The 24,656-nt window shown below is 44.9% G+C and overlaps 1 protein-coding gene across 1 annotated transcript in view; it reads left to right on the plus strand.

Moving 5' to 3' along the window:
* The first annotated feature begins 16,533 nt into the window (after window positions 1-16,533).
* The window catches only part of KCTD7 (potassium channel tetramerization domain containing 7), a 31,450-nt gene continuing 23,327 nt past the window's right edge, over window positions 16,534-24,656 (plus strand). Inside the window, exon 1 of the mRNA XM_075334218.1 lies at window positions 16,534-16,891. Coding sequence (XP_075190333.1) covers window positions 16,742-16,891 — 150 coding nt within the window. The 5' untranslated portion in view covers window positions 16,534-16,741. The remainder of the gene's footprint in view (window positions 16,892-24,656) is intronic.

Here is a 24,656-nt window from a genome sequence, read left to right on the forward strand (position 1 = left end):
AACTGCTCATGGGCAAGCCCGTGAACTTGCAGGGCAACCACAGACGTTAGTGGCTTGCAAATAAGTTGTTTTACCGTTACCGTTTCCGCAGTTGCCGCCTCCGGAGAGGCAGGTTGGAGGGAGGGCCCTCAGCAGAGCAGGCTGGAGCCCAGCCACCACAGGAACCGGTGGCTACCCTCTGGAGAGGAAGGACAGATCCCGCTCGGGTGACTTGGTGCAGGACTGGGGTAAAGGGGTGCTGCCTGGGCTTTAGGGGCAGCATCAGGGCCAGGTTGCTTGGGTGGGAGAGAGCGGAGACCATAACCGTAAACCGTTAGCAACGTTTAAGGACTGAACCTCCCGATGTGGGATGATGTCATAAGTTGTATGTGTGTTATTCTCTTTTATATGTTTTTCAGAAAATAAAACCGGTGTTGGACGGGCAGCCCGCGGACGGTCTGCATTTTGCTAAGGGGGAATGTGACACCCTGGGCAAGCCAGGGGTCACAGGTCATAACACCACCACACCCTACACCCCAGTTAGGAACACCTAGGCTACCAAAATCCTTGTTGCCTTCCTCCAGGGGCTGATGTTCACACCAGGGGGTGGGCCATGCGGTTGGCTCCGCCCACCGAGGAGTTCACAGCCCTGGAGGCGGGAGAACCAGGCAGTTGGAGTTTGGAGGGAGAAGTGTAAAGAACAGTTTAGCTCAGGAGAGCTTGAGTCAAGTGAAGTGGTAGTGGAGCTAACGAGAAAAGCTGAAGTGACAGAAAAGTGACAGTAGTAAAGCCTGAAGTTGGTCCGGGTGTGTGCCCCGGACAGTGACAGCAAGGTCAGCAGACGGCGGTGATAGTCTGCAGGGGGACTGCTCGGAGGTTGCTGGAAGGACCGCGGACGGGTGGTGACCCGGCGGTCTGGAGCAGTATACAAAGAACAGTCAGCACCAGGGCAGTGGCCTTTCGGATCCCGGCAAGGCTAGGAGTCGCCATAATTTGCCAAATCCGTCAGTGAAGGGGACGTCTGTCTCCTAACAACCAAGTCCCGATTGAAGGCAAACGTCCAACCGTAACACAGAGACGCCGCCACCGCCAGGGCACCACTTTCTCAGGGCCAGCGCCTGTGGGCAAAGTAGGGCTCCTCCGGCCCATATCCAAGCCGGGGAGCGGGTTACCGGTGGGAACCCATTGCAACCATCATCATCTTAGGTGCAGGAAAAAGGGACCGTCACCGTCACCTACTGGGGAAAGCAAGTGCAGCCGTCCGTGGGAACCGTCTTTCCAGCCGTGTGTTTTACCGAGAACTGTGTCATCGTCTCAGGCTGAGTGAGTACCACAGTGCCGCAAGGCACAGAGCTGCCCCCGCGTCCCTGCACCCTACCGAGCCCTGCATCACCCACCTCATCATTGGGCCCCGGGACAACCAACCCCCTACCCACGGAGGGGAGGATTAACATCTGGCTGCTCCATACCACCACTCCCGGGATCCCCATACAGAGCAGCGGTGGTGTCAACACATCACCACAACCGTGGGTGGCATCATGGACAATAAACAATCCCAAATCCCAATTCCCTTTCACTCACGGGCGAGGAGCGCCGCTCGAGTCCCCGGGATCCGGCCCATCGCTCGAGCCACCGAGCAGCAGAGGCCGCTGCAGCAGCGGCAGCCGGACCCGAGCAGTAGGGAGAGCGCGGCGTCCCCTCCTCCGCCCGCGACATTAGTAAATCCCTTTTCTTTAATTTCACAGGTCTACGCGTTTCAGGGACATGTCCGTCCCCTTCCTCAGGACAATGTACAATCTATAGTATTCTCTGTACATTTTCCTGAAGAAGAAACGTGTAGACCTGTGAAAATAAAGAAAAAGGGATTTACTAACATCATCTGGACTCCTGTGGTTTGGCGCGGTATTTAAACCTGCTTTTCTTCTGCCTTCTGAATTAACATTGCAGTGCCGGCATATGCTGACACACTGCAGTGCGGGCATATGCTGACATTGCAGGGCAGGCATTTGCTGACACACTGAAGTGTGGGCATATGCTGTCATTGCGATGCCGGCATATGCTGACATTGCAGTGCAGTCATATGTGGACACACTGCAATGCGAGCAGCTGTAGGGCTGGTGCGGGAGTGGGACACAGATTGCACGGGCACCCCACTGAGGTCACACGGAAGTGCTTTCGTGTGGCTTCCGGGGATTTTGTGGGCCCATTGACTTGTATTGTGTCACGGTCCGATTTTACAGAACAGAATAGGACATGTTCCAAAATAACGGAATGTACATACGGCATCCAATGTGTTTTTTTGCAGGATCGGATGCACACGGAAGTGATTCAGTGTATCATCTGATCCTACACAAAAGACATTGAAAAGATGGTCTTGTCCGTGGGTCCGCAAAAAAACAGGAACTGACCAGGACAGTCGGAACGGTCAGGTGAATGAGCCCTTACAGGTATATTTTTGCGTAAAATGTAAATTGTTTTTTTATATTCTACAAACTACTTACAACATGTCTCCAAATTTCCAAGCAATAAATTTCGTATTTATTTTCTGAAAATGAGAAATGGTCAAAATAACAAAAAAATGCATTGCTTTCAGACATCTCAAATAATGCAAAGAAAACAAGTTCATAATCATTTAGAAACATTACTAATAATGTTTTAACTCAGGAAGAGTTCAGAAATAAATATTTTGTGGAATAACCATGATTTTTAATCACAGCTTTCATGCGTCTTGGCATGCTTTCCACCAGTCTTTCCACAAAATATTTCTTTGCCCTGAAGGCCAGCATTGCGGAGTCGCCTCTTCACTGTAGATGTTGACACTGGCGTTTTTGCGGGTACTATTTAAAGAAGCTGCTAGTTGAGGACCTGTGAGGCATTGATTTCTCAAACTATATACTCTAATCCAGAGTTCCCCAACTCCAGTCCTCAAGGCCCACCAACAGTGCACATTTTCAGGATTTCCTTAGTATTGCACAGGTGATAGTTTAATCACTTGCACTGGTGATGATTCCAACACCTCTGCTATGCTAAGGAAATCCTGAAAACACGCACCGTTGGTGGGCCTTGAGAACTGGAGTTGGGGAACCCTGCTCTAATCTACTTGTCTTGTTGCTCAGGTGTGCAGCGGGGCCTCCCACTTCTCTTTCTATTTTGGTTAGAGCCTGTTTGTGCTCTCATCTGAAGGGAGTATTACACACCGTTGTGGGAAATTTTCAATTTCTTGGCAATTTCTCACATGGAATATCCTTCCTTTCTAAGAACAAGAATAGGCTGTCGAGTTTCACATGAAAGTTCTCTTTTTCTGGCCATTTTGATAGTTTAAAGATAGTTTAAAGGAACCAACAGATGTAAAGGTACCGTCACACATAACGAGATCGCTAGCGAGATCGCAGCTTAGTCAAAATTTCCGTGACGCAGTAGCGATCCCGTTAGCGATCTCGTTATGTGTGACACCTACCGTACCAGCGATCAGGCCCCTGCTGTGAGATCTCTAGTCGTTGCAGAATGGTCCAGGCCATTTTCTTCAAAGGCGATGTCCTGCTGGGCAGGACACATCGCTGTGTTTGACACTGTGTGATAGGGTCACAATGACTGCTGAGATCGTTATACAGGTCGCTACTGTGACCTGTATTGTTCCTGCATCGCTGGTAAGATCTGACTGTGTGACATCTCCCCTGCGATCTCCCAGAGACTTACCTGCGATCCCTATCAGGTCGCATCGTTTTCGGGATCGCTGGTATGTCGTTGTGTGTGACTGGGCCTTAATGCTCCAGATTCTCAACTAGCTGAAAGGAAGGTCAGCATTATAGCTTCTCTAATCAGCAAAACTGCTTTCAGCTGTGCTAACATATTTGCACAAGGGTTTTCAAGGGATTTCTAAACATCCATTTGCCTTCTAACACAGTTAGCAAACACAATGTACCATTAGAACACTGGTGTGGTGGTTGTTGGAAATGGGCTTCTATACACCTATGTAGATATTGCATTAAAAACCCAGATGTTTGCAGCTAGAATAGTCATTTACCACATTAACGATGTATAGAGTGTATCTCTGTTCAATTTAATGTTCGCTTTATTAAAAAAAAAAAGTGCTTTATTTTAAAAAATAAGGAAATAGCTAAGTGACCCTAAACTCTTGAACTGTAGTGTATATATATATATATATATATACATATATATATATATATATATATATATATATATATATATATATATATAAAAAGTGTTTGAGATGTGTACCTGTACCTGTGAGGGCTCATACTGAGTATAGAGAGGCTATTTGCGGGCTCATGAAGGCTCATACTGAGTACAGGGAAGCTATTTAAGGACTTATACTTAGGGAGTGAGTGTTCCTGTGGATGTTTCGGTTTGTTGGGTTTGAACAGACTTTGGTTAACGTTTGATTCGGTCCTGTAACTTGATCTTAGACCCTGAGCCCAATACAAGTCCCTGACAGAATTGTAATTGCTATACAGCTCTGTCTTTTCTTCTGCATCACATCATGTAAAAAAAAAAATTATTTTTAGCCTTTATTTATATTGTGTGATTCATCATCACATGTAGAACTGCAAGGAAGCAGCTAGGTGATAATTGCTAATATTAGGCTTCTGTGCTACATTTCTTCCCCTATATATGCTGAGAGGCCCTAATGGTCATTTTGTGCAGCCAAAGCACAAATCAGATTATATATAGGCAGGGGTTAAACAAATGTAAGGTTATGTTCCCATGAGACATATAAGAAACAGATTTTCTGTCTGGATATTTCAAGATTACAGTGGCAGCATTGTGGATGAGATTTCAAGAAATCTTTATTATTCCTTCTTGCTGCCAAAACAGCTTTGACTGGTCGAAGCATTGAATTCTCAAGACCTCTAAAAGCGCCCTGTAGTATTCGGCACTAATTGCTGAGACACCCACTAATAGCTAAAAAGAAGGAGACGAAGGGTTCTACTGAGCGCTGTGCTCTTGGTCTTTGGTGTCATGGCTCACCGAAAAGACTGTGAAGTATGAGCTCAAGAAAAGTCTGGAGTTTGATTCCTGAGGAGAGTGGATCAGAGACAAATGGCACAACACTTAGCTGAGCACTTGTACATATTGGTTATCTTTGAAATGACAGTTGACCTTTTCTGTAAGTTGTGAAGTGGGACCACCATGGATCAGACTTGATTGCCAAGGAAAATGCACCTTGAACTCTCATATTCGTCAAACCATTCTTGAGCAATTTTTCCAAGATAGCAGGATGTATTATTCTGGTGAAAGATGGCACTGCTGTACGGGAATACCACTGTTATAAAGAGGTGTACTTTTTATGTAGCTGTTTTTTCATAGCTGTTATGTGAATGTCGGGACTCTACGTTTGCCATTAGTGCACTGCCCAGAGCACCACACCATTTCCAGTATTTTGCTTTCTTCCCATCCTAGTTCCATCTCTTCCGTAGGTAATAATAAACAAACCAGACTCTACAGATAAAGCAATAATACCTAGGCATATATTTATATTATGGGAGTGATTCATTAAAGCTATTACACCAGAATTCTGCTTTGAAAACCTCACAAAGTGTTGGTGCCACATGAAGTTGTGCTAAAATTTGGCGACTTTTGGCGTTCTTACACTATTTTCTCCCAGCTAAGACAAAATGGACAGAGCTAAAGAGGGGTTGTGGCGACCACCACTCATCAAATTCATAATAAATGGCTGTGGTAGCTGTGCCACAAATCTTACTTCAGTCCCCAAGTTGATTAAGACTTTTGGTGAGTTGCGCACACATGGAGTGTGCACTACTTCTTCAATCGTCCTGATTCATAAAAAAATGCTTAATACTCTCCATAAATCAGGAGCGTCTAACTTAAGTATACTTCCATATTAAGACCAGTGTGAACAATGCAGGTCGGGGCCGAATTTTTTGACTTAAAAAAAAAAATCTCATTTGGTGAATCAGCTGAAAACTTCTGGAATCGCTATGTTCTGCCAATAAAGTGGGGAAAAAAAATTAAAAAAAGGCAAACAAATATGAAGCAGACTTAAAGGGAACCAAACATCAGGATTTTCGTGTATAAGGTGCAGCCAGTGCAGTACTGGCACTATCAGGCACAGTGTGTACATACCATTAGGGGGCAGCTCGGGTGTTTAGTCAGTGAAATCCAACTTTATAAAGTTTGAAAATTCGTGCACTTTTTCAATGACGTCTGCACCTCTCTCCTAATGTCCGGGCGTGTTATGGACGTTTATCTCCGCCCCCCCACCCACCTGTTCCTCCCTCCCTCCTAATGTCCGGGCGTGTTATGCACTTGTATCCCCGCGCCCCACCACCTGTTCCTCCCTCTCACTGGCCGTATGTAAATTTCTCTCTTCAGAAACATGGCGCCGGAGTTGGCACCTGCGCATAGCGCTTATCTCCGGCGCCATGTTTCTGAAGCCCGCTGTACTTAGTATTTTGCAGGAGAGGCCGGCGCATGAACCCTCGCTTCTTCAAATCCCGTTGTGACGCGGGAGCGCGCGTGGTCACAATAGGACTGCAGAACAGCTGATGAGAGGACGCAATTACCTGCAGCTAATCGCGTCCTCTCATCAGCTGTTCTGCAGTCCTGTTGTGACCACGCGCGGTCCAAACATCGTCATGCCTGTCTGGGATAATATGGAGAGACCGAAGGATTTACACAAGTATCATACACAGAAGATCTGGGGTTAGTTCTCTAAGATGTTTGTATCGGCCTCCCTGCTTAGATTTTTCAAATATTGAATTCAAGTGTACCTAGAAGAATGAATGGTTTGATGCTGTTATGCAGGCAAATATTGAATAGAGTTTTCTTTTGCTGATTTACTTTGTATTTTATTAAAGGGGTTGTCCAGAACTAGGTCATCCCCATCTTATTCTCCATGCTTGGTCCTGTTAAAATAAAAAGGCTCATACTCACCTGTGCTGCCATTCCAGACGTATAACTGATCACTAAGGAAGTGAGAGTTGCGGCTGGCTGCCCACTTCCTGATAATTACTTATATGTCCGTACATGAGGAGAGGGAAGCCGGCATGATTGGGTGTGGTGCTCACGTAACGTAACAACCTGACATGAGCCCCAGGAACACGAGCGACGTCACCGCTGGAACTGCACAGCCAGCCCAGGTGAGTATGAGCTTTTTTATTTTAACTGGGGCAAATATGAGGAGTGAGAGGCGGTTGTCCTAATAGTGGATAACCCGTTTAATGGATAAAAATAAAGTAGTATAATTTCTATTTTGGAAAGCATTCTAACTTTGTAGCATTTTTTCCATACTGTACTATAATTTTTGCACAGTACTGTATATGTAGGTGTAAATGCCGTACAGTATTTTCTGCAGTGTTGTTATAAATTCATATTATTTATTGTGGTTATAATAAAATGTTATTTTTTTTTGATCATTCAAAAATTTAAAATATTTGCAAAAAAAGTTGTGTCCTACAGTATAATGTACAGTTGGCCAGTACTGCGCTGTGTTCAGGTCTGAGTTGTAAACAAACAACATGATGGTTGTTCTTTCTCACTATTTTTCATATCAGGAAAACTTTAGTAATCCTCTAACTCAGATGTGAAGATTTCGGCACTTTATGGGTATTACTTAGGTTATGGTAGACTGTGTGTGGCACTGTAATCTCATCAGTGTGTGGGTATTATACATAGTATGGCACTGTAATCTCAGCACTCTGTGGGTATTATACATAGCATGGCACTGTAATCTCAGCAGTGTGTGGGTATTATACATAGCATGGCACTGTGTGGGTATTATAAAATAGTATGGCACTGTAATCTCAGCACTGTGTGGGTATTATACATAGTGTGGCACTGTAATCTCAGCACTGTGTGGGTATTATACATAGCATGGCACTGTAATCTCAGCACTGTGTGGGTATTATACATAGTATGGCACTGTAATCTCAGCACTGTGTGGGTATTATACATAGCATGGCACTGTAATCTCAGCACTGTGTGGGTATTATACATAGCATGGCACTGTAATCTCAGCACTGTGTGGGTATTATACATAGTATGGCACTGTAATCTCAGCACTGTGTGGGCTGCTGATAAGTCTGAAAGAAACTAAGTAGGATGATGAAACTTTACATTTATTCCACATACGCTCCACGGATGTTAACACACTTCTTAGATCGGTATTCCAAGTTCTGTAAGCCTAGCAAAAATAAAGGATTTCAGTTGTGCCTCAAACCATGCATCCGTAGCAGCCATGGCATCAGAAATGGTGTGAAATTTGGTACCCTTGAGGTGTTTCTTCAGGTTTAGAAACAGATGATAGTCAGAGGAAGCTAGATCTGGTGAATAAGGTGGGTGGTCAACCAGCTGGAAGTCCAGCTCTACCAGTTTTGCCAAGGTTACTTGTGCATTCTGAGTGAAGGTGTTGCCTTGCAGGATCAAGATTCCTTTGGACAGCTTGCTGCACCTTTTGGCCTTCAGAGCTGCATTCAATTGGTCCAAAAGTTCAATGTAATACCTTGCATTGATGGTGGAACCGTTTTGAAGGTAGCCCACTTGCAGCACACCCTCGTTATGCCAGAACACAGACGTCATCACCTTAGTGGCTGATTTTTGCACCCTGAACTTCTTTGGACGAGGAGAACCACTGATCCTCCACTCTTTTGACTGCTCCTTGTTTTCAGGGTCATACAAATAAATACAGGTCTCATCCATAGTGACCAGCCAATCCAGGAAGTTCTTAGGAAGTTGGCAACCCAGTTCTTAAAGGGAACCTGTCACCACTTTTTTGGCCTATAAGCTGCGGCTACCACCACCGGGCTCTTATATACAGCATTCTAACATGCTGTGTATAAGAGCCCAGGCCGTTACCTAACGGTCGCGCGGTTGGCTATATGGGCGTCTCCGTTGTCCGGTGCCGCCTCTTTTGGCCATCTTTGTTCTCCTCTAGCCGCGGTGCATGACGTGTCTGACGTCTTACACACTCGCCGGCATTCAGGTCGTGAGCAGGCGCACTTTGATCTGCCCTGAGCAGGGCAGATCAAAGTACAGTGGAACCTCGCTTAACAAGTACCCCGCTTAACAAGAATTTCGCTTAACAAGCAAAGCTTTCTGTAAATTTGTAACTCGGTTTACGAGAAAGCTTTGCTGTACGAGCAAAATCCTCACCGCACACACTTCCGGTTCCGTACATCCACCACGCTCTGACCCGCTCTTGCAGTCCACACAAACACACACAAGCACGCACAAACACACACAAACAAACACGTATGCACGCACACACATACAGTATTATGCTCACCTTACCTTCCGTTCCATCGCCGGCCTCCTGGGTCTTGTAGTCCGCCAGTGCATTGCGACGAGGGAGAAATCCTTGCGTCGAACTACAAGACCCAGGAGGCCGGCGATGGAATGGAAGGTAAGGTAAGCATAATATGTGTACCTTCCGTTCCATCGCCGGCCTCCTGGGTCCTTTAGTTCGCCGCTCCAGGCTGTGTATCGGTAACCATCGGCGACGAGGCAGGAACTTCCGCTGTCAGACGCTACTCAAAGGCAGCGCGTTGACCAATCAGAGGCTCCTGCCTTTGACGTCAGCGCTCTGGGTGCGGAAGTTCCTCCTTCGTCGTCATGGTTACCTGATACACAGCCTGTGCTAGAGAACAGGAAGTCCCAGCAGGCCGGCGATGGAACGGAAGGTAAGGTGAGCATAATATGTGCGTGTGCGTGCGTGCTTGTGTGTTTGTGTGTGTTTGTGCGTGTTTGTGCATGTGTGTGCATGTGTGTGCATGTGTGGAATGGCACAACAGGGGACCAGGATGGGACATTTAACAAGTTGTGGAATGAATTGTCTGCATTGCAATGATTTCCTATGGGAAATCTTGCTTTGCTGAACGAGTAACTTGGTTAACAAGCACACGCCCAGAACGGATTGTTCTCGTTAACCAAGGTTCCACTGTATTAGAAAAATAAGGGAAAAATTGTGAAAACATACCCTGCTGTAACTAAATAAAAGCATAGTGCATATAAACATAAGGTACTTAGTAAAAACTGTTTTTGATCAAAAAAAGCATAAAGCTATCCCACCAACAACAAGGTGCTCCCAGTAGGGACAGTACCTACACTCTCTAATATTAAAACCATACCATGGGTCTAAAAAAGGCCTCAATGTGGCTAAAGCTGGAATCACACTTGCAAGTATAAAATCGGACCGATTCTCATGCTAGAAAGTACCATGAACTCTGTCCGAGTGTTGATCCGTGAACAATGCAACAGCAATGCGATTCTGTGATTTTTCACATGATTGTAGTCCATGTGCAATCCGTGTGTGATCTGTATGTGATCCGTTTTTATTCTCAGCAGATATGTCATCTGCCATTCAGCTCTGCTACATGGCCGCTGACAGCAGACACAGACAGAGCCGCGCGATCAGAATGAAGTCGGATGAACTTTACCCGACTTCATTGTCATCCCGCGGCTCTGTCTGTGTGACATGGCCTGATTTTTGGTCACCAGTGAAGGTCTCACCGGTGACCGTGAATCCCCTGAGTGACTTAAGTGATCTACGCTATCAGCGGTGCCGTCACTGAGGTTATCCGCGGCCACAGCAGAAGTCCTCCCGCTGAGATCTGTGGCCACGGGTAACATGAGTGACGTCATCGCTGATAGCGCGACTCACTTCAGTCGCTGCGTGGAGCTGATAGAGAGCGGTCGTGGTCTGTGACTGCTTTCTGTCAGCTTCACATGTAGCAGAGCTGAAAGCGTCGTGGGACCTCTGTGGATTACGTCGGACCTGGAGGGGTAATTGGGGGTTTAATAAAGTGGTGAAAGAGGGTGTTTTTTTTGTCATTTATTTCAAATAAAGGATTTTTTGGTGTATGTCTTTATTTTCTTTATCTTACAGGTTAATCATGGAAGGTATCTCAGGGAGACGCCTGCCATGAATAACCTAGGACTTAGTGGCAGCTATGGGCTGCTGCCATTAACTTCTTATTACCTCGATTGCCACCGCACCAGGGCAAACCGAGATGAGCCGGGTACAGTCCCTGGACTGTCGCATCTAATGGAGCGGCTGCTGGCTGATATTGTTTGGGTGGGGGGGCTCCCCATAAAATGGGGCTACCCATCCTAACAATACCAGCCTCCTGCAGTATGGCTTCACCCTGGCTGGTATGAAAATTGGGGGGAACCGCACGCCGTTTTTTTTTAAATTATTTATTTATTTAGTTTACTGCACGATATAGACCTGCCCACCGCCAGCTGTGATTGGTTGCAGTGAGACAGCTGTCACTCAACGTGGGGGCATGTCTGACTGCAACCAATCATAGGCGCCGGTGAGCGGGGAAAGCAGTGAATACTAGATGGAATAATGAGCGGCCGGCTTTTTCAAAAGAGGAAAAGCCGCTGGAGCTTTGTGACAGCCGTGCAGCGTCGCGCTGGTTATCGGGGATCGGTGAGTATGAGAGGGGGAGGAGAGGGATAGACTGACAGAGAGAGAGACCGACAGAGAGAGAGAGACCGACTGACAGAGAGAGAGATTGACCGACATCGACAGACCTCACTCATTTCCAGTATTTTCTGCAACAAGCGATAAATGTATTTAGAAAAACGAATGTCACTAGGATGGTGTGAGTGCCGGTCCGTGTGACATCCGTTTTTTTTCACGCACCCATAGACTTTCATTGGAGGGACTCGCATATGAAACTCTACAAAACGCAGCATGTTGCGATTTTTTTCTCAGTCCGATTTGGCTCATTGATTAACATTGGTCCGAGTGCAATGCGAGATTTTCTTGCATTGCACTCGTGCGAGTTAATCAAAAGTGTGACTCCAGCCTAAGGGCTGAGAGTGACCGGGTCCCAACAGGACACACAGTCAGCGGATGCACAGAATGAAATGCCAAGCTCACTAAGGCCTGTGACACACATCCGTGCCGCCGACACGTGTTTGTCATTTTTTGCATGTACCGGCGGCACTGAGACACGTTAAGCAATGCTACCCTATTGTAGCAGGCACACACATGTAACACCACACGGAACCTGTGTCCGTGTGCGTTTGCACGTGTGTGTGTTTTTCTTAACGCTGACATGTCAGTGTTTTCTCCGGCAGCACGGGTGTCACACGGCCCACACCCGTACCACACGGGTGTAGTGTGGATGCGGTCCCGTGTGACACGCGCCGGAGAAAACACACGTGTCAGTGAAAAAACCCCAAAACATTTACTCACCTTCTCCAGCCCTCCTGTCTCTGCCGCTGCTGCCTCTTGCTGCCGACCGCCGCTCATTATTCTCATTTAATATTCACTTCACTGCCTAGCAGCAGCAGCAGCGGGGAGACGGGAGGGCTGGAGACCGAGGATCAGCACCACGGACAGCAGGAAGGACCACGTGAGTATGTAAATTACCGGTTCTACGTGTGCTATCGCGGATAGCACACGTAGAACACACGTGGCCCGCACGTACCAGAGACACGTACTTACCACACGCAACACGCAGGGGAAATACGTGTCTCTCGGCACGTGCGTGAATTTCACGTGAGTGTGGCAGAGGCCTAAGAGGGAGGGCAACACCCTATTTGTACTGAATACAAAAAAACTACATAAAAACAAAAAAGTGAGCCGGAGTATGAGATGGTATACATGGAGCTTGTGAGACCATGTTCACACTGGCCATAAGACAATGAAAAACCAAGGGAAAAATTGTGAAAACATACCCTGCTGTAACTAAATAAAAGCATAGTGCATATAAACATAGGGTACTTAGTAAACACTGTTTTTGATAAAAAAAAGCATAAAGCCATCTCACCAACAACAAGGTGTACGGCAAAGTATTATAGTGCGCCTGCGCAGAACCGGCGAGTGTGTATGACGTAGACGTGTCATGCACACAGGCTTCATAAAGACGATGAAGATGGCCGAAAGAGGAGTCACCGGCACCGGAGTACGGAGACGCCCATATTGCCAACCGCATGACTGTTAGGTAAGTATTATAAAGTGTTTTTTATGTTGTCACAGCGGCCTGGGCTCTTATATACAACATGTTAGGATGCTGTATATAAGAGCCCGGTGGTGGTGGCCGCAGCTTGTAGGCCGAAAAAGTGGTGACAGGTTCTCTTTAACTGTGGAATATGAAGGGCATTGATCCCCCAATGTCTGCAACATATCACCATGAATATCCTTTGCGGACTTTCCTTGCAGGAACAAGAATATTATCACTCATCTGCTCTCATTTGCTGTGAATATCGCATTAGCCTCCTCCGTCTTGTTTTCTTGTGTGCGTAGAACACTGTTGCCATAAGCAACAACACAACATTTTGAAAACATATGTTAGACACATAAGGCTTTCATGTAATATAACATTCGTTACCATAGAAACAAAAAGATCACAAAGCTAAAGACTTATCAGCAGCCCCTTGTACATAGTATGGCACTGTAATCTCAGCAGTGAGTGGGTAGTATGCGGTGTACAGCACTGTAATCTCACCACTGTATGGCACTGTAATCTAAGCACTGAGTGGATATTATGCACAGTATGTCACTGTATTCTCAGGAGTGAGTGGGTATTATGGCACTATAATATCAGCACTGTATAAATATTATGCACTGTATGATACTATAATCTCAGCACTGTGTGGGTATTATGTAGAGCATGGTACTGTAATTTCTGCATTCAGTAGGTATTATGGCAGTGTAATATCAGCACTGTATGAGTATTCTGCACTGTATGGCACTGTGTGGATATTATTCAATGTGTGACACTGTAATTGTAACACTGGGTGGGTATTATGCACAGTAATAGGTATTACTGAGTGTGGGTATTATACATTGTAATTTCAGCACTGTGTGGGTATTATGCACTATATGGCACTGTAATCTCAACATTATATGAGAATTCTGCACTGTATGGCACTGTAATCTTAGCACTCAATGAGTATTATGCACTCTATGGCACTGCAGTCCCAGCCCTGTGTGTATATTATGTACTCTATGGCACTGTAATCTCAGCACTGTGTGGGCATTATGAATTGTATGGCACTGTAATCTCTGCTCTATGGATATTATGCACAGTAATGAGAATTAGTGGGTGTAAATATTATACACTGTAATCTCACCATTGTGCGGGCGGCACGGTGGCTCAGTGGGTAGCACTGCAGTCTTGCAGCGCTGGGGTACTGGGTTCAAATCCCACCAAGGACAAAATCGGCAAGGAGTTTGCATGTTCTCCTCGTGTTTTTGTGGGTTTCCTCCAGGTTCTCTGGTTTTCTCCCACACTCAAAAAACATACTGATAGGGACTTTATATTGTGAGCCCCAATGGGGACAGAGTTGCCAAAGTATGTAATGTGCTATGGAATTAATGGCGCTATATAAGTGAATAAATATTATGCACTGTATTATTTTGGCGCTGTAGCAGTATTATTTGGTCACTATCGATATGGCTCTATTGTTTCAGCTGTGTAGCGGTATTAATTTGGTCACCATCGGTGTATGGCTGTATTATTTCGGTCCTGTGGCGGTTTTATTTTCGTCACCGTTGCTATGGCTGCATTATTTTGCCCTGTGGTATTACTTTGGTCACTATCGCTGTATGGCTGTATTATTTCGGCTCTGTGGCAATGTTACTTTGCTCACCATCACTGTATGGCTGTATAATTTTGGCACTGTGGTGGTGTTACTTTGGCTGCTATCGATGATTAGCTGTGTATTTTGACCCTCTGGTGGTATTGCTTTGGCCACCATTGCTGTATTGTTTTGGCCCTGTGGCGGTATTACTTTGGTCACCATCACTGTATGGCTCTATTATTTCGGCACTGTGGCGGTATTACTTTGGTCACCATTGCTGTATTATTTTGACCCTGTGGCGGTATTATTTCGGCCCTGTAGTGTATTACTTTGGTCACCATTGCTGTATTATTTTAACCCGGTGGCGATATTATTTTGATCACCATCACTGTATGGCTGTATTATTTCGGCACTGTGGCGGTATCACTTTGGTCACCATTGCTGTATTATTTCGGCCCTGTGGTGGTATTACTTTGACAACTATTGCTGTATTATTTAGGCCCTGTTGGTGGTATTGCTTTGGTCATCATTGCTGTATTATTTCGGCCCTTTCATGGTATTACTTTGGTCACCATCATTGCATGGCTGTATTATTTCGGCACTTTTGCGGTATTACTTTGGTCACCATTACTGTATTATTTTGGCCCTATGGTTTTATTACTTTGGTCACCATTGCTGTATTATTTTGGCCCTGTGGCAGTATTACTTTACTCACCATCTCTATTGCTGTATTATTTTGCACTGTGGCAGTATTAGTTTAGTCACCATCTCTATTGCTGTATTATTTTGTCCTGTGGCGGTATTAGTTTAGTCACCATCTCTATTGCTGTATTATTTTGTCCTGTGGCGGTATTACTTTGGTCACCATCACTGTATGGCTGTATTATTTCAGCCCTCTTCCGGTATTACTTTAGTCACCATCTCTATGGCTGTATTATTTTGCACTATGGCGGTATTAGTTTAGTCACCATCTCTATGGCTGTATTATTTTGCCCTGTGGAGGTATTACTTTGGTCACCATCACTGTATGGCTGTATGCGGTATTACTTTAGTCACCATCTCTATGGCTGTATTATATTGGCCCTGTGTTTTTATTACTTTGGTCACCATTGCTGTATTATTTCGGCTCTGTGGCGGTATTACTTTAGTAGCCATCTCTATTGCTGTATTATTTTGCCCTGTGGCGGTATTACTTTACTCACCATCTCTATTGCTGTATTATTTTGCACTGTGGCAGTATTAGTTTAGTCACCATCTCTATTGCTGTATTATTTTGTCCTGTGGCGGTATTAGTTTAGTCACCATCTCTATTGCTGTATTATTTTGTCCTGTGGCGGTATTACTTTGGTCACCATCACTGTATGGCTGTATTATTTTAGCCCTCTTCCGGTATTACTTTAGTCACCATCTCTATGGCTGTATTATTTTGCACTATGGCGGTATTAGTTTAGTCACCATCTCTATGGCTGTATTATTTTGCACTATGGCGGTATTAGTTTAGTTACCATCTCTATGGCTGTATTATTTTGCACTATGGCGGTATTAGTTTAGTCACCATCTCTATGGCTGTATTATTTTGCACTATGGCGGTATTAGTTTAGTTACCATCTCTATGGCTGTATTATTTTGCCCTGTGGAGGTATTACTTTGGTCACCATCACTGTATGGCTGTATGCGGTATTACTTTAGTCACCATCTCTATGGCTGTATTATATTGGCCCTGTGTTTTTATTACTTTGGTCACCATCTCTATGGCTGTATTATTTCGGCTCTGTGGCGGTATTACTTTAGTAGCCATCTCTATGGCTGTATTATTTTGCCCTGTGGCGGTATTACTTTAGTAGCCATCTCTATGGCTGTATTACTTTGTCCCTGTGGCGGTATTGGACGGTGTAGTATGCTGGTACTCTCAGTGTAAGCTCTTGAGCCACTTATATGCCGACATTACGGTACACGAGAGGGTGCACAGTAACATTTAGGATGGAGCCCGAGGCGCACAGTTCTGACAGGAGATGGAGTCACGTGACCCTCCCCGGAGCCGCAGAGCCCGCCCCGTGACGTCAGCAGACAAGCTGTATACAAGTGTGTACAGACAGGTCACATCCCGGGCACACGTACCACATACACCTCCAGACGGGCACAGCATGAGTGCCAGGCAGCTGTGACCTACCAGTGCCCGCATCGCTGCACAGCCCTTCCCCAGCTCTGACTAGTGAGGCCCCCGGCAGAGAAGCTTAGAGGGATGGTGGTAGTTTCGGGGCAGTTGGAAGACAGAGGGACCCCGGATGATGCCATGTCGAGCTCTGATGCTGAAGATGAGCTGATCGAGCCAGCCACTCCCACCCCGAGCAGTGCCACCTTCTCCCTGCACGGAAAGCTGCCCCCGCTGCAGGTAGGTCTGTGCCCTCATCCTGTGCCAGGGAAGCCCAGCTCTCCATTAGCCTCTCTCCTTACCACTCCCTTAGCTGTGCCCATTGGCTGTGTCAGGGCTGAGCACCCAGGGATTGGTACAGTCACAGGGCCATCTGCTGGGTGGGCAGCCTGGAGGGCACGGAGTGATGGCCACTTGTGGCTGTACCAGCTGTGTACAGGGCAGCCTGTATGTACTGTCCATCTGACAGGCGAGGATAATGGAATATATAAGATAGTGGCAATATGGCCCAAAATGCAGGGATAATAGAAAAGAGCATAGAAATATGGCCCAAAATTCAGGGATAATGGAAAAGAGCATAGAAATATGGCCCAAAATTCAGGGATAATAGAAATATGGCCCAAAATTCAGGGATAATAGAAAAGAGCATAGAAATATGGCCCAAAATTCAGGGATAAAAGAAAAGAGCATAGAAATATGGCCCAAAATTCAGGGATAATAGAAAAGAGCATAGAAATATGGCCCAAAATGCAGGGATAATAGAAAAGAGCATAGAAATATGGCCCAAAATGCAGGGATAATAGAAAAGAGCATAGAAATATGGCCCAAAATGCAGGGATAATAGAAAAGAGCATAGAAATATGGCCCAAAATTCAGGGATAATGGAAAAGAGCATAGAAATATGGCCCAAAATTCAGGGATAATAGAAATATGGCCCAAAATTCAGGGATAATAGAAATATGGCCCAAAATTCAGGGATAATAGAAATATGGCCCAAAATTCAGGGATAATAGAAAAGAGCATAGAAATATGGCCCAAAATTCAGGGATAATAGAAAAGAGCATAGAAATATGGTCCAAAATTCAGGGATAATAGAAAAGCGCATAGAAATATGGTCCAAAATTCAGGGATAATAGAAAAGCGCATAGAAATATGGTCCAAAATTCAGGGATAATAGAAAAGCGCATAGAAATATGGCCCAAAATTCAGGGATAATAGAAAAGCGCATAGAAATATGGCCCAAAATTCAGGGATAATAGAAAAGCGCATAGAAATATGATCCAAAATTCAGGGATAATAGAAAAGCGCATAGAAATATGGCCCAAAATTCAGGGATAATAGAAAAGCGCATAGAAATATGGTCCAAAATTCAGGGATAATAGAAAAGCGCATAGAAATATGGCCCAAAATTCAGGGATAATAGAAAAGCGCATAGAAATATGGCCCAAAATTCAGGGATAATAGAAAAGCGCATAGAAATATGATCCAAAATTCAGGGATAATAGAAAAGCGCATAGAAATATGGCCCAAAATTCAGGGATAATGGAAAAGAGCATAGAAATATGGCCCAAAATTCAGGGATAATAGAAATATGGCCCAAAATTCAGGGATAATAGAAATATGGCCCAAAATTCAGGGATAATAGAAAAGAGCATAGAAATATGGCCCAAAATTCAGGGATAAAAGAAAAGAGCATAGAAATATGGCCCAAAATTCAGGGATAATAGAAAAGAGCATAGAAATATGGCCCAAAATTCAGGGATAATAGAAAAGAGCATAGAAATATGGTCCAAAATTCAGGGATAATAGAAAAGCGCATAGAAATATGGTCCAAAATTCAGGGATAATAGAAAAGCGCATAGAAATATGGCCCAAAATTCAGGGATAATAGAAAAGCGCATAGAAATATGGCCCAAAATTCAGGGATAATAGAAAAGCGCATAGAAATATGGTCCAAAATTCAGGGATAATAGAAAAGCGCATAGAAATATGGCCCAAAATTCAGGGATAATAGAAAAGCGCATAGAAATATGGCCCAAAATTCAGGGATAATAGAAAAGCGCATAGAAATATGATCCAAAATTCAGGGATAATAGAAAAGCGCATAGAAATATGGCCCAAAATTCAGGGATAATAGAAAAGCGCATAGAAATATGGTCCAAAATTCAGGGATAATAGAAAAGCGCATAGAAATATGGCCCAAAATTCAGGGATAATAGAAAAGCGCATAGAAATATGGCCCAAAATTCAGGGATAATAGAAATATGGCCCAAAATTCAGGGATAATAGAAAAGAACATAGAAATATGGCCCAAAATTCAGGGATAATAGAAAAGAGCATAGAAATATGGCCCAAAATTCAGGGATAATAGAAAAGAGCATAGAAATATGGCCCAAAATGCAAAGATAATATAATATAATGGTCCAAAAATCAAGGATCATAGAAAAGATAATATACGTATGGTCCAAAGTCAAGGATAGTAATGTAAAATATATCAAAATCAAGGTTAATATAATATAAAATATAATGTAAAATACAAGTATAATCCAAAATATCATAGAAAATATAAACTAAAATTCAAGCATAATATAAATGTATAAAACAATGTAAAAATCAAGTATACTATAATAACAAATAGAAATATAATAGAAAATTCAAGCATAATATAAAATACACATTGTTGATAGAAATGAATGGTGCTGGTAGCATGGTATTGTTGGAGATCTCTGATTCATGGTGCCCTGGCATCTCGCTGTAGAGCAGAAGGGCTGGGGGGGGCGCCTGGATATTTGCAAATTGCACTTTGGGAAGATCCTCATGGGTGAAGCATGTATATGAATATGTATACACAACACAACCATTACAAGCAAGAAGGGTGGCACCCTGGTAGGAAAGATAATTGGGCATTAACTATTTACAATATATTACAATTAATGGAATAGAGGCCATGTTTTCATGTTTCTTTTTGTTCTGTAAGCTCCGGGGTCAGAGAGTAAAATGTCTAGCAGGGTCCGCCTGTTTAAGATTTTGGTTTCTTCTTCCGTGGGCGGAGGAGTCTTTGGCTCACTTTCCCACAGGTGACTAAGAGCCCTGCGCACTCCATGGCTCTGCCCTAAATACAGATTTAATAAGAGAGTATTGTAACGGGTGTAGTAAATCCATTGTGGACATTGACTACAAAAGAATTGATACAATGTAAGGCAATGGTGCTACTCGACTCCCCCATTCCTAAATGTGCCCCTATTCTTTACCTTTTAGGTTTTGTTTTCTACTTGTATTACTTCCAGCGTATTATTCTCCTTGTTATCCACAACATCGGGGATGGGATATATTTATGGCACAGTACAATTCTTTTATCTCAAATTACCATATTTTTCATTTTATAAGACGCACCAGATTGTAAAATGCACCCCAAATTTAGAGAAAAAGAAGGTAAAAAAAAATAAATATGGGGTCCGTTTTATAATCCGGTGGTGTCTTACCGGAGGGGGCCGCAGTGGTGGTCACAGGAGGCAGGGGCAATGCTGGAGTACAGCGATGCTGCGGGTGGTGCAGTGGGGGTCCATATACTCACTGCGGGCTGTGGCCTATCTGCCCTTGGGCATCGGGCGCTGCTCTGCCCTGGGGCTTCAAAGAAATGGAGGCCGGAGTCGGCGCGTGCGCTGATGAGAGCTTGAGCTGAGAACTCCATCTGCGCATGCGCCAACTCTGGGCACCATTATTTGAAGCACTCACTGCCGACATCTTCAGAATGGCCAGTGCAGCACAGAGCCTCGCCGCCTCCACCACAGAGCCTCACCACCGGCACCACAGAGCCTCGCCGCCTGCACCACAGAGCCTCGCCACCTGCCGCACAGACCCTCGCTGCCCGCAGCCCTGGCACAGAGCAGCGCCCGCAGCACAGGACAGCTCCGTCCTCCTGTGACCCCTCTCCACCACCCCCCAGTAAGCTACTTTTTGATTTTAAAAACACACCCCTCATTTTCCTCCCATATTTTCGGGAAGAAAATTGCGTCTTATAATCTGAAAAATACGGTACATTATCCCACATACAGGGCTCGTTCAGATGTCAGATCTTCTCACATACGAAAAAAAATTGACCAATTTGTTTACTCAGATTGTATGGTCTAAATTTTTTTCAGTGACACAGACTTGTATTGCTGATTTTGATACGACACAGAATAAAATTGGACATTTCTCTGATTTTCCATGGACTGTGAAAAATCACAGACATGTGAATGGCCCCATACAGTTAGGTCCAGAAATATTTGGACAGTGACACAATTTTCGCGAGTTGGGCTCTGCATGCCACCACATTGGATTTGAAATGAAACCTCTACAACAGAATTCAAGTGCAGATTGTAACGTTTAATTTGAAGGTTTGAACAAAAATATCTGATAGAAATTGTAGGAATTGTACACATTTCTTTACAAACACTCCACATTTTAGGAGGTCAAAAGTAATTGGACAAATAAACCAAACCCAAACAAAATATTTTTATTTTCAATATTTTGTTGCGAATCCTTTGGAGGCAATCACTGCCTTAAGTCTGGAACCCATGGACATCACCAAACGCTGGGTTTCCTCCTTCTTAATGCTTTGCCAGGCCTTTACAGCCGCAGCCTTCAGGTCCTGCTTGTTTGTGGGTCTTTCCGTCTTAAGTCTGGATTTGAGCAAGTGAAATGCATGCTCAATTGGGTTAAGATCTGGTGATTGACTTGGCCATTGCAGAATGTTCCACTTTTTTGCACTCATGAACTCCTGGGTAGCTTTGGCTGTATGCTTGGGGTCATTGTCCATCTGTACTATGAAGCGCCGTCCGATCAACTTTGCAGCATTTGGCTGAATCTGGGCTGAAAGTATATCCCGGTACACTTCAGAATTCATCCGGCTACTCTTGTCTGCTGTTATGTCATCAATAAACACAAGTGACCCAGTGCCATTGAAAGCCATGCATGCCCATGCCATCACGTTGCCTCTACCATGTTTTACAGAGGATGTGGTGTGCCTTGGATCATGTGCCGTTCCCTTTCTTCTCCAAACTTTTTTCTTCCCATCATTCTGGTACAGGTTGATCTTGGTCTCATCTGTCCATAGAATACTTTTCCAGAACTGAGCTGGCTTCATGAGGTGTTTTTCAGCAAATTTAACTCTGGCCTGTCTATTTTTGGAATTGATGAATGGTTTGCAGCTAGATGTGAACCCTTTGTATTTACTTTCATGGAGTCTTCTCTTTACTGTTGACTTAGAGACAGATACACCTACTTCACTGAGAGTGTTCTGGACTTCAGTTGATGTTGTGAACGGGTTCTTCTTCACCAAAGAAAGTATGCGGCGATCATCCACCACTGTTGTCATCCGTGGACGCCCAGGCCTTTTTGAGTTCCCAAGCTCACCAGTCAATTCCTTTTTTCTCAGAATGTACCCGACTGTTGATTTTGCTACTCCAAGCATGTCTGCTATCTCTCTGATGGATTTTTTCTTTTTTTTCAGCCTCAGGATGTTCTGCTTCACCTCAATTGAGAGTTCCTTAGACCGCATGTTGTCTGGTCACAGCAACAGCTTCCAAATGCAAAGCCACACACCTGTAATCAACCCCAGACCTTTTAACTACTTCATTGATTACAGGTTAACGAGGGAGACGCCTTCAGAGTTAATTGCAGCCCTTAGAGTCCCTTGTCCAATTACTTTTGGTCCCTTGAAAAAGAGGAGGCTATGCATTACAGAGCTATGATTCCTAAACCCTTTCTCCAATTTGGATGTGAAAACTCTCATATTGCAGCTGGGAGTGTGCACTTTCAGCCCATATTATATATATAATTGTATTTCTGAACATGTTTTTGTAAACAGCTAAAATAACAAAACTTGTGTCACTGTCCAAATATTTCTGGACCTAACTGTAGACTATCACAAATCCATGATTGCACTTGCACAAGAACATCGGAGGTCTGAATGAGGCCTTAGGATAAGCAGCACCTTTTGTTGCTTCTGTCAGCAGAAATGAAAAATCATCTGGAGTCTGAATAGTTACTAGTCACCATTGCGGATATATCTGGCTCGGATATATCTGACCTTGAGCCGTCTGTGTTCATTTACAATATGCACCAGGAAAGCTCCTGACACAGTGATAGACCCTAATATTCCCTTCTGAAAGCCTCCATTCAGGTGTTATACATTCGGGTCTCCACAGAATAGTGTAACACTATCACCCATATCAGTCTGTCCTCATTTTTTTTGTTTTACAATAGAAGACTTATTGTGATGCTTGTCACCAGCCTCTCTTAGCTGTATATATCAAGGGCTTTTACCACCGTATAAGTTTAAAGGGATATTGCCAAGTTTGAAAGTTATCCCCTGTCCATAGGAGAGGGGATGACTTCCAGATCGGAAGTGGTTTAACTACTACGACCTACACTGATCCACTGGGCCAGGGCACTGAAGAACGCATGGGGCCAAGGCACTGAAGGGCGCGTGTCACTGGACCAGGGCACTGAAGGGCGCGTGTCACTGGACCAGGGCACTGAAGGGCGCGTGTCACTAGACCAGGGCACTGAAGGACGCGTGTCACTGAACCAGGGCACTGAAGGGCACGTGGCACCAGGGCACTGAAGGGCGTGTGTCACTAGACCAGGACACTGAAGGGAGCGTGTGACTGGACCAGGGCACTGACTGGTGCATGTCACGGGACCAGGGCACTGAAGGGCTTGTGTGAATGGAGGTGAGGTCGATCATATGCACTGCTGCTGTATTCATTCTTATGGAATTACTGACCAGATAAGCTCAGTGCTTGGGTATCCCCAGCTGTGCCATTAAGTATAAATGGATAGGGGATAACTTACAATCTTTTAGGCCTCATTCAGACTTCCATATTGCATATATGTGTTATTTAATTTTTTTCCATGGGTACCACACTTACCCATTATAGTCTATGGTGCCGCTCTCATGTCTGTGTTTTTTCAAGCACTGTGTGAATGTGCAAAGGTCATGGAGACTTGTCCATTTTTCTGTCAGCACGGATGACAATGGCCAATACAAGTCTATGGGTCTGTGAAATCACATCCATACGGAAGCTAGATGAGGAAAAAAATGCACGACACTCGCCAACTTCTTGGTGAGAATCTTAGCGATCTTATATACGCAGATGTGAGCGAACCCTTAAAATTGGGTGACCCTGCGAGTTTTTCAAGTGGAAGACTCTTCAGGACTAGAGATGAGCGGACGAGTGGAAGTTCGGGTTCTGCGGGTTCAGCCGGACTTTAGATAAAGTTCTGTTTGGGACCCTGACCTAAAGGTGTTGTCCCGCAAAAAAAAATAAGCCTATACTCAACCCCGGCATGCTTCCATCGATGTCTATAGCCACGTTCCTGGGGCCCATGTGACATCATTATGACACGCAAGCCCCGCGACCAATCAGTGCCCAGCGTGTATCTCCCCTCCTTCGGACATTTGAGCAGGATGTGAGTGCTGCACTGAGTTACTGCTCAAACGTCTGAATGCGGGGAAAAGGAATGGTCGCAGGGCCCGCATGTCATAATGTCACATGGGCCCTGGGAACGCAGCCCCAGACATCGCTGGAATTGCATCAGCACCGAAGGTGAGTATAGGCTTATTCAAGGGGAATGACTAGGGGTTGTCCAAGTAGTGGACAACCCCTTAGGCTACTTTCACACTTGCATTGGACGGCTTCCGTAGCATTGCGTTGTGTGACGGATGCAACGGATGCATTGCATATAGTGGCACAACGTATGCTACGGATCGTACAAAACAACGGAAAGCTTTTTTTTTTTTCTTTACAGTTTTACCGGCAGCAGACTATTGTGGACGATCAGCTGATCGCTCTCAATAGCCGGTGGCCGGGCACTCAGCTGAGCTGAGCGCTCTCACATGCCGGCGGCCGGGCGCTCAGCTGAACGCTCTCAGATGCCAGCGGCCGGGCGCTCAGCTGAGCGCTCTCACATGCTGGCGGCCGGTCGATCAGCTGAGCGCTATCACATGCCGGCGGCC

Source organism: Anomaloglossus baeobatrachus, chromosome 2, assembly GCF_048569485.1.
Source record: "Anomaloglossus baeobatrachus isolate aAnoBae1 chromosome 2, aAnoBae1.hap1, whole genome shotgun sequence".
NCBI lineage: Eukaryota > Metazoa > Chordata > Amphibia > Anura > Aromobatidae > Anomaloglossus > Anomaloglossus baeobatrachus.